The sequence below is a fragment of the Thermobia domestica genome, chromosome 15 (genome assembly GCF_964235325.1).
Source record: "Thermobia domestica chromosome 15, izTheDome1.hap1.1, whole genome shotgun sequence".
Classification (NCBI taxonomy): Eukaryota; Metazoa; Arthropoda; class Insecta; order Zygentoma; family Lepismatidae; genus Thermobia; species Thermobia domestica.
The window spans coordinates 172,104,838-172,121,545 of record NC_137468.1 but is presented as its reverse complement, the minus strand read 5'-3'; the positions used below and the strand labels follow the sequence as shown (position 1 = coordinate 172,121,545).

The window sequence follows — 16,708 nt, the reverse complement described above, 5'->3', positions numbered from 1 at the left end:
TCCTCTTTTGTGGTGCAATCTCTGCTGCTGTATTTTCTCATGGCTGTGTTGATCTGTTTCGACGAATATCCGTTGAATTTGAATACTGTTTCCAGGTGAGACAGTTCTGTGCTTATATTATCTGGATCTGCTATTTGGTATGCTCTGTGTATTAGAGTATTTAACACCCCCATCTTCTGTGCAGGATGATGAAAACTGGTCGCATCGAGGTAGAGATCAGTGTGTGTGGGTTTCCTGTAGATTGAATGGCCTAGACTTCCATCTGGCTTCTTGTATACGATTACGTCCAGGAACGGGAGTCTTCCTTCTGTTTCTGTTTCCATTGTGAACTGGATGTTGCGGTGTATAGAATTCAGATGCTGCAGGAATTCGTCGAGTTTCTGTTTGCCATGGGGCCATATGACGAATGTGTCGTCTACATATCTGTAGAATACTGTAGGTTTGTATGTTGCTGTTTCTAGCGCTTTGTGTTCAAAATACTCCATATAGAAGTTCGCTATTACTGGAGAGAGCGGAGAGCCCATTGCTACACCATCATTTTGTTCAAAGAAATTGTCTTGGTAACTGAAGTAGGTAGACGTTAGGGTGTGTCTGAAGAGATGTACTATATCCTTGCTGAAGTGCGATTCCAGGAGTTTAATAGAATCTTCCAGTGGTACCCTCGTAAAGAGAGAAACCACATCAAAGCTGACGAGTATGTCATCTGCGTTTGTCTTGATGCTCTGTAGCAGCTGTACGAAATGGCTGGAGTTTCTGATATGGTGTGTACACTCTCCTGTTAGTGGCTGTAGCAGTCCTGTTAATTTCTTGGCCAGGCTGTACGTGGGGCCTCCTATGCCGTTGGCCAACATAAACAACCAATAGGAACACAGCGATTCTTATAGACCACTATATAATCTGTACGACCAGCACACTTCAACACATAGCTCTGAAGATGTTGCCGCTGTATGGTAACGAAAGCTCAGCACAGCAACACCTACTCTGGCAGCAATCCCGAGAACATTGGATTAATAGTAGACGCCAGCAAAGCTTCAAGATCATATTGACAAACCTCTACGGGGAGGATATTTACAGGAAGATAAACAGACTCCAAACACTCCGCCGAACAAAAGGGAAGTTGTTATCTCGATTGGCCTTCCTACTACGATGCAGAGACCAAAGTATCATTCCAGATTTCGCCAAGGTAACCAGTCACATCAAGTCACAGAAGGCACAACGGGTCCTTATCAGGGCCAGCCACGCTCTAGTCAGGGAACAAATACAGGAACTTCACAGAACACTAGACCAGCACGACAGGGAAATGAAACATCTACTTCTGTATCTATCAACAGTGCTCCACACCTGGGACTGGGAATGGGTAGATTCCATCACGTATGCATATGGTAGCAGGCAGCATGAATTACACACAGGTCATCTTAAGAAGAAATTCGAAAAGCTTAACCGAAGACAAAACCCTGAACCGTCTCATCCGAGCAGAGAAAAAGCAGTGGTGAATCTCTCCAGCAAAAGACTGAGTGAAGCAGCTACAAGTCTTCTATGCAAAGGCCTGAAATTCGCTCCAACACCTAAACACATTCCCATCACGGAAACTGTAAGCGGTATTGAACAAGCAATAAAACACTTAGACCAACAAGCAGCAGACCACATACGCACACAAGCCGTTACGGTCCTTATGAGGGCCAAGCAGCAGAAGCTGAAATACAACCTATCCAGAGAAGAAAGGAAAGCCCTCAGTGACCTACGAGCTGATGACAGCATCATAATATTACCAGCAGACAAGGGGAATGCGACCGTCATTCTCAACAGGGAAGACTACCACTCCAAATTAACAAACCTACTGGAAGATCCAGCATATAGAAAAATTGACAGAGATCCAACCAAGGCCATCGAAAAGAAAACCTCCAGATTAATACAAAGTTCCAGTCTGAATGAAGAAGAAAAGAAAAGGCTTAAACCTTCCGGTTCAATACCACCAAGGATTTATGGCCTTCCGAAGATACACAAGAAAGAAGTTCCATTACGACCCATAGTTAACACCATAGGAGGCCCCACGTACAGCCTGGCCAAGAAATTAACAGGACTGCTACAGCCACTAACAGGAGAGTGTACACACCATATCAGAAACTCCAGCCATTTCGTACAGCTGCTACAGAGCATCAAGACAAACGCAGATGACATACTCGTCAGCTTTGATGTGGTTTCTCTCTTTACGAGGGTACCACTGGAAGATTCTATTAAACTCCTGGAATCGCACTTCAGCAAGGATATAGTACATCTCTTCAGACACACCCTAACGTCTACCTACTTCAGTTACCAAGACAATTTCTTTGAACAAAGTGATGGTGTAGCAATGGGCTCTCCACTCTCTCCAGTAATAGCGAACTTCTATATGGAGTATTTTGAACACAAAGCGCTAGAAACAGCAACATACAAACCTACAGTATTCTACAGATATGTAGACGACACATTCGTCATATGGCCCCATGGCAAACAGAAACTCGACGAATTCCTGCAGCATCTGAATTCTATACACCGCAACATCCAGTTCACAATGGAAACAGAAACAGAAGGAAGACTCCCGTTCCTGGACGTAATCGTATACAAGAAGCCAGATGGAAGTCTAGGCCATTCAATCTACAGGAAACCCACACACACTGATCTCTACCTCGATGCGACCAGTTTTCATCATCCTGCACAGAAGATGGGGGTGTTAAATACTCTAATACACAGAGCATACCAAATAGCAGATCCAGATAATATAAGCACAGAACTGTCTCACCTGGAAACAGTATTCAAATTCAACGGATATTCGTCGAAACAGATCAACACAGCCATGAGAAAATACAGCAGCAGAGATTGCACCACAAAAGAGGACAACACGGCAGACAAGGAAAACATTGCACTTATTCCATATATGGGAAAAACCTCCAACCAACTAGCTAGACTATTGAAGAAATTCAACATCAAGACTGTACACTGCCCTCCACCGAAGATCAGGAGTTTACTACCAAGTGCGAAAGACTCATTGGGATTAAAGACACCAGGCATCTATAGGATCACCTGTGAATGCAACGCCACTTACATAGGTGAAACAGGAAGGAATATTGAAGACAGAATGAAAGAACACCAGCGACACACCAGACTTAAACAACCCGAAAAATCTGCAATAGCCGAACACTGCATACAATACAATCATACGGCCATGTGGGACCAAATTGAAGTACTAAAGAAATGTAAACAGTTCTGGGACAGGAAAATACATGAATCTTTATTCATCCGTACATACAAGCCATCCATCAACAGAGACGAAGGTTATCATCTACCTGACATCTGGTTCCAGCTTCTCAGTACGAAAAGAACCATCAGCCAATCAGAGAGCAGTTTCCACCAGCAAAATCAGAGCATGCCATTGGCCAACATAAACAACCAATAGGAACACAGCGATTCTTATAGACCACTATATAATCTGTACGACCAGCACACTTCAACACATAGCTCTGAAGATGTTGCCGCTGTATGGTAACGAAAGCTCAGCACAGCAACACCTACTCTGGCGGCAATCCCGAGAACATTGGATTAATAGTAGACGCCAGCAAAGCTTCAAGATCATATTGACAAACCTCTACGGGGAGGATATTTACAGGAAGATAAACAGATTCCAAACACTCCGCCGAACAAAAGGGAAGTTGTTATCTCGATTGGCCTTCCTACTACGATGCAGAGACCAAAGTATCATTCCAGATTTCGCCAAGGTAATCAGTCACATCAAGTCACAGAAGGCACAACGGGTCCTTATCAGGGCCAGCCACGCTCTAGTCAGGGAACAAATACAGGAACTTCACAGAACACTAGACCAGCACGACAGGGAAATGAAACATCTACTTCTGTATCTATCAACAGTGCTCCACACCTGGGACTGGGAATGGTGTTCCATCACGTATGCATATGGTGCAGGCAGCAGAATTCCAGGTCTTTCATAGAAGAAGATTACCGAAGACAAAACCTGCTTCACTCAGTCTTTTGCTGAGAGAATTCACCACTGCTTTTTCTCTGCAGTGGTGAATCTCTCCAGCAAAAGACTGAGTGAAGCAGCTACAAGTCTTCTATGCAAAGGCCTGAAATTCGCTCCAACACCTAAACACATTCCCATCACGGAAACTGTAAGCGGTATTGAACAAGCAATAAAACACTTAGACCAACAAGCAGCAGACCACATACGCACACAAGCCGTTACGGTCCTTATGAGGGCCAAGCAGCAGAAGCTGAAATACAACCTATCCAGAGAAGAAAGGAAAGCCCTCAGTGACCTACGAGCTGATGACAGCATCATAATATTACCAGCAGACAAGGGGAATGCGACCGTCATTCTCAACAGGGAAGACTACCACTCCAAATTAACAAACCTACTGGAAGATCCAGCATATAGAAAAATTGACAGAGATCCAACCAAGGCCATCGAAAAGAAAACCTCCAGATTAATACAAAGTTCCAGTCTGAATGAAGAAGAAAAGAAAAGGCTTAAACCTTCCGGTTCAATACCACCAAGGATTTATGGCCTTCCGAAGATACACAAGAAAGAAGTTCCATTACGACCCATAGTTAACACCATAGGAGGCCCCACGTACAGCCTGGCCAAGAAATTAACAGGACTGCTACAGCCACTAACAGGAGAGTGTACACACCATATCAGAAACTCCAGCCATTTCGTACAGCTGCTACAGAGCATCAAGACAAACGCAGATGACATACTCGTCAGCTTTGATGTGGTTTCTCTCTTTACGAGGGTACCACTGGAAGATTCTATTAAACTCCTGGAATCGCACTTCAGCAAGGATATAGTACATCTCTTCAGACACACCCTAACGTCTACCTACTTCAGTTACCAAGACAATTTCTTTGAACAAAGTGATGGTGTAGCAATGGGCTCTCCACTCTCTCCAGTAATAGCGAACTTCTATATGGAGTATTTTGAACACAAAGCGCTAGAAACAGCAACATACAAACCTACAGTATTCTACAGATATGTAGACGACACATTCGTCATATGGCCCCATGGCAAACAGAAACTCGACGAATTCCTGCAGCATCTGAATTCTATACACCGCAACATCCAGTTCACAATGGAAACAGAAACAGAAGGAAGACTCCCGTTCCTGGACGTAATCGTATACAAGAAGCCAGATGGAAGTCTAGGCCATTCAATCTACAGGAAACCCACACACACTGATCTCTACCTCGATGCGACCAGTTTTCATCATCCTGCACAGAAGATGGGGGTGTTAAATACTCTAATACACAGAGCATACCAAATAGCAGATCCAGATAATATAAGCACAGAACTGTCTCACCTGGAAACAGTATTCAAATTCAACGGATATTCGTCGAAACAGATCAACACAGCCATGAGAAAATACAGCAGCAGAGATTGCACCACAAAAGAGGACAACACGGCAGACAAGGAAAACATTGCACTTATTCCATATATGGGAAAAACCTCCAACCAACTAGCTAGACTATTGAAGAAATTCAACATCAAGACTGTACACTGCCCTCCACCGAAGATCAGGAGTTTACTACCAAGTGCAAAAGACTCATTGGGATTAAAGACACCAGGCATCTATAGGATCACCTGTGAATGCAACGCCACTTACATAGGTGAAACAGGAAGGAATATTGAAGACAGAATGAAAGAACACCAGCGACACACCAGACTTAAACAACCCGAAAAATCTGCAATAGCCGAACACTGCATACAATACAATCATACGGCCATGTGGGACCAAATTGAAGTACTAAAGAAATGTAAACAGTTCTGGGACAGGAAAATACATGAATCTTTATTCATCCGTACATACAAGCCATCCATCAACAGAGACGAAGGTTATCATCTACCTGACATCTGGTTCCAGCTTCTCAGTACGAAAAGAACCATCAGCCAATCAGAGAGCAGTTTCCACCAGCAAAATCAGAGCATGCCATTGGCCAACATAAACAACCAATAGGAACACAGCGATTCTTATAGACCACTATATAATCTGTACGACCAGCACACTTCAACACATAGCTCTGAAGATGTTGCCGCTGTATGGTAACGAAAGCTCAGCACAGCAACACCTACTCTGGCAGCAATCCCGAGAACATTGGATTAATAGTAGACGCCAGCAAAGCTTCAAGATCATATTAATTAGGCTACTTAATAATCATAAATCACAGATTCAATTAAAAACGTTTCATTGTTTCTGTGAATATCTTTAACGTACTCTAATAATGAAAAACATGCTTAGAATTAGATGATGTACACGCTCAAGATACAACTTGTTGTAGAACTTAATAACTTACATTTCAAGCAATACTATGGGCTTGGGCTAAATATATATATACAGGTAAAGCACATGGCATTTAAAAGATCACTAAAAAGTGATTTCATTAATACTTCATCAGATAGAAAGGAAAACCAGAAAAAAAAGGAAATTAAAGAACAGACAGCTAAAGAACAGCTGTGACGCGCGGAGACAGTTTTGTGGATGCAGCTAAAACTACTGGGAGTGATTGATTAAAATATACAGGAATGTACAGATGTAATTTAAAATAAAGGAAACTTTATTAAGTAATAAAAATAATGGAAAATAACATAGAACGAAAAGTAATAAAAAGAAATGGAAAAGAAATTAACGAAGATCAAAAGATAAAAATACAATTTTAATCTTTATTAGTTTCTTTCTTCTTCGTTACTCTTACTTTTATTACTGTATTCTCTCTTATTATTTTCAGTACTTTTTTTTTTAATTAATTCATATACAGTGAAACTTCTCCTAACAGACACCTCTAAAAAGCGTACACTTCTCAGTAACGGCCACTTTTCAATTCCTCGGCAGAATATCATTCGGTACAATGGGAAAGTTACTTCTGAATAGCGGACATTCTCAATATCGGACAGTGAAAATTAAACCCAAGCGCCTATGTAAAACTTCCAAACAATTGCTTAGTAGCAAGTTCCAGCATAGTTTAAATAATGGAATGATGTCTTGTGCATTTTATTTTCGTCTGGCTACAAGTGATCCATTTACAAGACGCAGGCATCGAGTGCAGTACAGTATAAAGGTAGGATCTGTACTGAAATTTCCTTTTACTGTAATTAGAAAACTACATTAGTGCACATTACGTATGAAAATAAACAGCAAGATAACGTTGCCTAAGTTTGTGTGTACATTGCAGTAATTTTTCTTGTATAGAAACCTAAGCTTTTTCCGAATAGCGGACACTTCCAAATAACGGACAGTTTTACGTTCCCCATTACTGTCCGCTATATAGAAGTTTCACTGTATTTTATTTTTGTTACCTATCACTGTTATATTTTTGATTACAATATATTTCCCTCCCTTTAAAAACATAAATAATTTAAATTTCTGTCGTCATTTATTACTCCTTCTTTTTCCAATATTCTTGTTGGCCAACACGTCCCGTTAGTTTTATCTTCCGCCATGAAACTGTCTTTACTTTCCATGAAATAATGTTCACTTTTAATCACAATTTATTACCACACAATTAATTACTTAAAATAGTCAATAATTGTAGAAATAATTTAAGTTTTCAATAAAGAAGAATTCCCGATTTAGCTCATAATGTGAGCAGAATAACTGAACCACTGACGTAATTCATACATTTCACTAGTTGAGAGGCGTCGGTGAGGTTCTTTCTTTCTTTATCGCCAAATAAAGAGAAGTGAAGGAGTCAAACACAATGTTCAGCAAAGCCAACAATCTCTCACTACCAAACGTATATATAAGTACTAGCAGCGTTCACCCCGCTTCGCTGCGGTCACCCCGGAACGCAATAAACTTTGTTACTTAGATAATTTTTACTTTTTCGCTTTCAAGTGATATGATAAAAACCATAGAAGATTGCAGTAAATGTTAACGTTATATCGCCTGTCATTTATGTTAACCCGCCCCGCTTCGCTGCGGTCACCCCCGAACGCAATAAACTTTGTTACTTAGATAATTTTTACTTTTTCGCTTTCAAGTGATATGATAAAAACCATTATAACGCCTGTCATTTATGTTAACCCGCCGAGTGACACGGTCATGCGGGTTGCATATACATACGTTTATTTTTATACCTATGATGAACTAACAAAGGATTTGTACGTAATGGACACCTGAATGGTCAATTATCTCAAGACACTGGTAATTGAAAATTAAAGTGATATGATAAAAACCATCTAGGGTCCAAATCCTAATAACCCCCCAAAAATAAAAGAAATTTGTTCAGCCGTATTAGCGTGATGAGCGGACAAAGGATTTGTACGTTCTCTTTTATATATATATAGATATTTAAAAGAAGCAAATTTTCAGAATTTATTTTTAGTACTAGGACTCACCAAAAGTTTTTTCTCTGAAATGAATATAACACATCCATGGATTATAGTAATATTGAAGGAAGGAACAATAAAAATTCAAATTTTGTAAAAAAAAAAATAGCAGTGAAAATAATAAAATATAAAATAATGGTAAAGAGTAAAATAGAGATGGAAGGCGAAATGAGCGTAATGAGGTAGAATATGTATCGACAGAGAGGGTGAAAGAATAGATCTAATTGTGTATTTGGATAGAATTGACGCGATTTCTGTGTTCTTGGACAGATGAATGCGGAATTCGGAAGCTGAAGCAATATCGATATTGTTCATGTAGATCGAAAGAGTAGTTAGTTTCGCTGGTAACTGAAGAATATCGTTGGTGTGGATCAAAGGAGTTAAACTGACGCCTACATATCATAGAAGGCAGGATGATAAGGACTTAAAGTTTAAATGAGATTAGAAGAATCCCAGCTACCGGAATAGTAGACTGTTTATGTTTTTCTGTGGTGGAACATTCAAAAGTTAGATTGGGTGCCGATAGCAGGTTTTCTTTCCTATTCTTTTGTATGTTCTCATGATTGTTCTTTTACTAGAGTTTACTATATTTTACTAGTGTTAAATATTTGCATGGCGCGAGAACATACTTATTCACTCAGTATTAAAAAATAAAGTAGTTTTAGCTTCTTAATCTTGTTTAAAGATTTCCTAGGACTCAGTGGCACTGATAACGGTTTGCGGAAGGGAAGGAAGAGGGGAGGGGCGGTTTGGTGCATTACCAAGTTCTGAAACTGAATTTGTGTATGGTTTGGTTTTAGCTCGGTGGGGAGAGGGGGACAAAGTTGGTTTCGCCACGATTGCTAGGACGGTGCATTCAATACTGCAAGAAAAAAACTACATACTTATAATTTACCTGCTTGTATATATCATAGCGCTTGAGACAATACGATAGTGAATGTCGCCTATTGAATGAGGATTTTTCATTCTGAAAACGATATTCCATTATTTTCTGATAACGACGTATCGATAACCGAAAGTACACACAGTTCATTTTTAATTTCTTATATTATCTTCAATAAGTATTATCATGGATATAATTGAAATGAAAATTTTGGTTTAATGTCTTTGGACTAAAGGAGACTATGATGTCTAAGTGAAGGGTGATAAAACTCATCTAAAGATGACAAAGTGTGTAAAAATGTAAACACACCAGATATACCCACACACAAAATGTTTATCCACTACAAAGATTACGTACTTTAGGTTCAAACCGTGTTCTTAGTGCAAACCAGAAATAAGTATTAATTTAGAATGTTTTGATATTGTTTATTCTAACATTTAAGGTACAATTAGCAGAGTTTTTACTAAGAACCTAACTACATGCTGTCATTAAATCTCATAGTAAATTTGATACCAGGGGTAAAAGTGGATCTGAAAAGGTAGGGGAACGGTGGGTAGCGCTATGACGTCACGCGGTCCCCTGCCTATCTTTGCCCATTATATTTTTTTTAGGAACTGAGGGGACGTCGTACATATTTAAAGGAGGCGGGGGACGGCATCCCCCGCGTTCCCCGTCACTTTTACTCCTGTTTGATATGAATAAAACTATAATCAACGCAATGTTTCAGATGAGTTTACGATTACCATTTTAAGTGTAGATCTTTCTAAAACCTATTTTTCTACCGTTCTAGCCATTAAGATTGCTTCAGAAGTGGGATCAAGTGAAGCTTTCCAAAAACTAGGTGCGAGTTTCCATGTTCCACAATTTCAAGAATGTGATGACAAAGGAAACGATTTACCACAGATAGAGTGCTTTATTCGAACGGCAGCCATCACCAGTTATCACCCTGGAGGCACCTGCAAAATGGGCGAAAATAATGACACAAGTGCTGTAGTGGGTTGGGATCTCAGGTTGGTATTTTATCAACACTAGTAGATCTAGCATTGCAGTCATAATGATAATGTAATATTCTAATCTTTTGTTTATTTTCACTCTAGTAAAAGGAGACTTCTGACGAGACGTGTCTTGAGCAGTGGCACAACCAGTTGTAAGCTTGGGGGTCTCAGGCCCCCTTCGAAATTAAAAATGAAAATGAAATGAAATCTTTGAGTTGTACGTCCCACGGTTATGCCGGTTAGGCTAAAGGAGACGGTGATGATGGGTAATGAATGAAATGGTGGAATGAAAAAAGTGGGAGGAAACGGTAGAACCCCGAGGAAACCCACGCACACGGTGTTTGTCCACCACAAAGTTCACTTAGCGGGGGCTGGGATCGAACCCGGGACCTCAAACACCACAGGTGAACGCTCTACCACTGAGCCACCGCGAGCCCCCTCCGAAATTAACTTGGCCTATCTTATACAGCAGCACGTAGATAAATTTTGATACAGCGCTATTAAAGTGTTTGATCTTGGAAAGCACCTGCACCTGTATCATAGGGTTTGAAAATTTCGATTAGTTCACGACTACATTTAAAAGTCTGTCGTTATAAAATGTAAAGTGTATTTTTTAACACATTTTATTCAGTAGTATTGCAAAGTTTGTAATGTATCAATAAACTTAGAATAGATCAATGTATTCAATAGGCAAATCAATGTATCAATAAAGCTTAGATCAATGAATATTGAATTAAGTCGAAGCACTGTACAAAAGAAAATCCCTAAATTATTTTTTTGGAGTAATAAACGTTAGTAAAGAGTGTGTGATCATATGAAAAAATAAAGATATACAAAATAATAATTCTAGTGCAAGTTTTAAAAATTGTAACTTCTAATAATAGGGAATTTGCGAATTTGAATTTTTATTTTAAGGCCTTTTAGCAAGTTGATAAAATGGATAACTAAATTTCTTGTAATGGTGAGAATTCAAACTTTCAATTTTGTCCATATCAGATGGTCCAGCACATCGTTTGGACTATTATACTACTGTACTAGGTAGTCTTGGCCCCTTCCCGAAATAAAATCCTGGTTACGTCACTGGTGTGGAGAATCTCAGAGAATAAATAAATATTTGTGAAGCTATGCAAAGACAAAACTAAATACTTTATAAGATTAACTCATATCTTGTAAACGCTTGTAAATTTATAAACTCCAGATTTTGATATTTGTCTGCTCTCTTAAACAGAGACTATTTCCAAGCTAGGTGAGATAGAAAATAGGCTCAGAATAGAATTTAAAAGGAAAACTTAATAGAACTGAAAAGGAAAACTTACCCAAGTCATTACAAAAATTAAACACAAAGATATTTGTATTTTATGCACTATCTTGTCAGACTTTTTCATATCAATATTGGAAGGTGAAATTTGGATGCATTTGTGGCGATAATCGAAAATGTTGTTATTTTTGTACCTATTTTTTTTAATTCTTAATATTTTCTTTTCATAATTTGTTAAGATTACCCGCATCTGAATTAAACAAAGATTTTTTGTGAAAATGTAAAATAATTGCAAAGCTCTTATGTTTCTAACTTACATAAAATACTTGCTAAGTTTACATTACAGTAGCTGTTTGGAAAGTCCTCATATTAAATTATTATTATTTTTATAATCTCTATCGTGATCTTTAATCCCAAGAAATTATATTTATTGACATGGAAGCGATATTGAAAACATAAATAATGCAAAGTTCCATTTCTTTCTACCTACACATTTTCCCACAACTAAACTTAGAGACTTCTCTAAATATTTGGTAATATCTCCTGTTCAATGCTCACTAAGCGACTTAACCTTTCCACCCTTACTGGATTGACAATATCTTTCATGACAACATTTGTCTCTTCTGACAATTCACTATTTCCTTCCCTTGCTTCCTTATTTCCACTCTTCTTTCTTTTGCAAAGATTCTGGTTGTGGATTGAGTTGATTTCGTTCCATTGGCGTAGGAGATTCATTGGTTGATTGACTGATTACGTCAGCAGTGAGAATAGGAAATTAATAATCCAACTTCAGTTTACTCTGTTCTTAAGCAACTTCCTACTACTGATATTAGGAATCTTATAGGTCAAAATTGAAAATACATTTTTAATGTTATTTGAGAATAACATTATGATTGTGATGAGCCACATATGCACCATTTTGTTCGATGACCTGCCATTCTTCCGACTTCACCCTAATCTCGTCGCTACAGAACCTTTAGTTAAAAAAGAAAAAAGAAAAAGAAAAGAAAAGAAAGAAAAAAGGGGCACTTGGTTTCAACAGGCCTCTTTCGAAACTAACTTAACACCATGCAGAGACCGAAACAAATGAGTCTGACGGTTCCAGCTCCAATCTATACGGTGGAGATGCATTAAATCTTCGTAGTCACGTTCTCTCAATTTCTGACGAGTGTTTAAATATATATGCGATCTGATGTTTTCAGTTTAGTATACAATACTCTCTCTGTTGACCAGTTTCCGTCGTTTCTTTCAAATTGCTAGGTGGTGTGCGTATTGTCGACAGTACAGGTCCGAATCTACCATTTTTCCCGGTGGCAGCAGCTCATGAGACATGATGCTCTTCCAATCTCACCAAATGAACAGCATAACCTTCTTGAGTGTCACTGTGGGCTTTGTCACAGAGTATGGAGCTTGCCCTCCTTTCGACACGATCTTTTTCGTACATTATTGTTGTAGGTTATCCATTTTTAATCACTTGTGATCAACCACTGCAGCAATGACCCATTGTTACGTTTCAGTAGAGATTCGCAGATAGAAATACGATAGAGTAAATGTTTTCGAGTCAGATCATGTGGCATCCAAACACCGAGATTCTTTTTGTAAGCAACTTTCTCGAAAAGGTTTAACACTGTTTGGTGATGATTCTTTAAGTCATTGGCGATATCATTAACTACATCCATACCGGTCTTGGTAAACTTTTGCCAAAATATCATCCACTTTTGCTGTAATTGATCGTCCACAGCGAGGTCGACATCTTGGTCACTGAAATTGTCGGAACGAAAGCAATTGAATCATCCTTTAGCAGTTGTTTTTGATAACGTATCTTGCCCATAAACAGGTAAACCATTTCTAGAGAGGTTATCAAGACTGATGAAAAGGTAATAACTATGACAATGTGCTAGAAAGATCGTGGTCTAAGCGAGGAAAAGCTTCACAACTTGTCAGCAAAGCCACAGTGACGCCAGATACGCTCGAACTAGTGTTTTGAGCCACAAAACAGCACTGCGAAACCTGTACGGATTTACAAGGTCATTACGTTGAAATTTACTGGTTTCTTAAAGTTCATGTGTGAATTAATTACAGTTGTGAGGCAACCTTGTTAAAAAGTACTGATTGATGTTCATAGCAAATGTACCTTTCAGTATGCTTCGCTTGTAATTATGTAAATAAATCTTGTGTGAATGGAAAATGTTAAGTGACTTTATATTCACCTTATATAGTTCATATATAGACCTGCATTGTTTATTCCAAATATTGGAAATATTTTGATTTAATTCTTATGCAACTTCAATATTTCTTGCAAAAGTGTAGATTAATTACGAATACACAGAGCTGTCGCCTGGGTCGGCCACACTATAGGAGAAAAAAGGCTCTTCAGGTAGAGAGTAACAAGTTCATTGTTTCTATAATTACTAGTAAATGTTCTTGGGTAAATAGTTGATATATATATATATATATATATATATATATATATATATATATATATATATATATATATATATATATATATATATATATATATATATAACCTGTTGCGTTTTGTTTAGGAATCCATATCTTCAATATTTCAGCCCGCTTTGGGGCTTTTTTTTACAAACAATCACTTCAAAAGCTAGAAGACACTCATTGAGCATTATTTTTATTGCTTTGCTCTGAAAAGCAAGAATCGTTTAAAAAATATTTCGGTGGTATCTCGAAAATGTGGGTGTGTCCGCTTAGACTCTAGATTTCCAGAACTAACTAACTAACTCTATGGCCTATGGAACCCGGAGGTTCAATGCCGCGTTCAGAAAAGCTCTCGACTGACTTCTATCCTTAGCCAACTGGATCCAGTCTCTACTTTGTTTTCTATTTCTGAGAGATCTATCTTAATATTATCCTCCCATCTGTGCCTTAGTCTTCCTAATGGTCATTTTCCGATTTGTCTTCTAGTCAAGACTTTGAAAGTGCGTCTACTTTCTTCCATCCTAGCTACATGACCTGCCCACCTAAGCCTCCTAGACTTGATGACCCTAACAATGTTTGGTAAACCGTGTAAATTATGTATTCCTCGTTATGAAGTTTCCGCTATTGCCCATTTCCGTTCTTCTTGGGTCCGAATATTCTTCTCAGGATCTTGTTCTCAAATACTTTCAGTCTATGTTCTTCCCTCAGAGTAAGCGACCATGTTTCGCAACCAGATAGAACAACAGGCATGATTATCGTTTTATATATTTTAAGATTCAAATTCCTCGACAGAATTCGCGACGACAAGAGATTTTGAACTGAATAATAACACGAATTCCCTGCTTTTAGTCGACATTTACCTTCTTCGTGAATATGATTTTCCTCTGTTAATACTGATCCTAGATATTTGAAACTATCCACTTTATCAAAAGTATTATTTAATATTTTAATGCATCCATAGTTTGCTGTATTACGGTCCCGACACACTTCCAAGTATTTAGTTTTCTCTACATTTACTTCTAAACCCAAGTCACTGCAAGCGTTTAATATGACCTCTGCATTTCTTTTCGTTGTTTTCCTATCATTCCCTATTAAATTTACATCATCAGCATAAGCCGTACAAGTGACAAAAATAATTCTAAATTAGTGTCTCCTACCTTTTGAATGCTGACATACTTACAGCGAGTGCTTGCTTGTTAGTAGCTGAGGACCGTGGTGCATGGAGGCTTCTCAATTGCTGCAAGTTACCTGCCAATAATGGCAGAATATTTATGATGATGATGCTGCCTTATTAAGATTAATTCTCTTTTCAGGGTGAAGAACATAAGTAACCTGCGGGTAGTCGATTCTAGCGTAATACCATCTCCGTTGTCAGTGGCGCCAAACGCAATGGTTATTGCAATTGCTGAGAGAGCGGCAGATCTCATTAACAAGCACTATGGAGCAAAACATTAGATCTTAGATTTATATTTTGTTGTTCAATAATAGAAAATTAATAAACCTATTCGTATTCATGCATTTTTATTTTTTTATTTTATATTTTTAAGTTTATTGTTTTTATTTCATATTTTCAACGAACTCGAAAAGTTCGTTACTGAATTCTGTATATATATATATATATATATATATATATATATATATATATATATATATATATATATATATATATATATGTGTGTGTGTGTGTGTGTGTGTGAGTGTGTGTGTGTGTGTGTGTAAGCATATGAAACTTGGTTTTGGGTGGGAGAAGAGAAAAAACACACACACACAAACAAACCCTAAGTTTTTATTTGTTTTTATTTAGTTAAAACAAGAGATATTCATGCGTAATGTTTGATTCCTGCTATGTCCGGGATAATTATCTGCTGATGGACAAGCATTCCGAAAGAGGTAAATATGTTCAGTATTTGTGCTATGATGTGTGGCACATTTATGAATATTAATAATTATATGATTAAACTGCTTACCTGCTTACCCAAAATCCTGTTCATTTTGCTGATGCGGCTTTTTCTGTTATATATGTTATCACATTTACAATCAGTGTATCACACTGTAATTTGAATGTCTTCTTTATGTTTACTAAACGAAAATAAAATCACCTAGAATTTATTTCTACTAAAAATCCTGGGACAACAGTATTACAAGCCCTCCCCCCTGGTCAAATGGCTAGGATGCGAATCTTTGCGCACGGGATCCTGGGGATCAATTCCTACTGGAAGAGCATTAAAGGGCAGTGGTTCGAATACCACGTTAAAACTATAGGTCCACGTGTCATATAGTCCTGTCGATAGAAGAGGACGTTAAACGATAATCAATCAACAGTATTTAAAATTTCATAAACAACCTGGGCGGTATTCAGGGAGAATTTGTTAATGAAGAGTTAGTCACGGACTAGTTAGTGGCATACTAGCTCTTTATTAAGAAAGATGTACTTTTTGGTATTCACAGTCTACTTTGAATACAACTAAAAAATTGATTTGGGTATGATTAACTAATATAACCTCAATGCATCGAGTGAGAAAATAGATGTGGCAACTACGGAAAAGAAGATGTGCGCATGCGTAGTCTGTAAACATGAAAATACATGAAATCCGAAATTCGAAATGTGTCACACAAGCTAAACCGTGGCTAAAAGGGTACCGTACTCTCTGCTCTAGGTTAATTAGTCACATGTGATTAACTTCGTTAACTACTACGTCCTAATCAGAGACTCTGAATACACTTTTGATAACCATCCATTAGTCAAACCCGTAGTA

At 38.1% G+C, this 16,708-nt stretch overlaps 1 protein-coding gene across 1 annotated transcript in view; it reads left to right on the top strand.

Moving 5' to 3' along the window:
* Positions 1-15,456, top strand: part of LOC145671720 (neither inactivation nor afterpotential protein G-like) — a 67,438-nt gene extending 51,982 nt beyond the window's left edge. The window contains exons 9-10 of the mRNA XM_081740921.1: positions 10,045-10,264; positions 15,266-15,456. Of these exons, the coding sequence (XP_081597047.1) occupies positions 10,045-10,264; positions 15,266-15,407 (362 nt within the window). The 3' untranslated portion in view covers positions 15,408-15,456. The remainder of the gene's footprint in view (positions 1-10,044; positions 10,265-15,265) is intronic.
* The last annotated feature ends 1,252 nt before the right edge of the window (positions 15,457-16,708 follow it).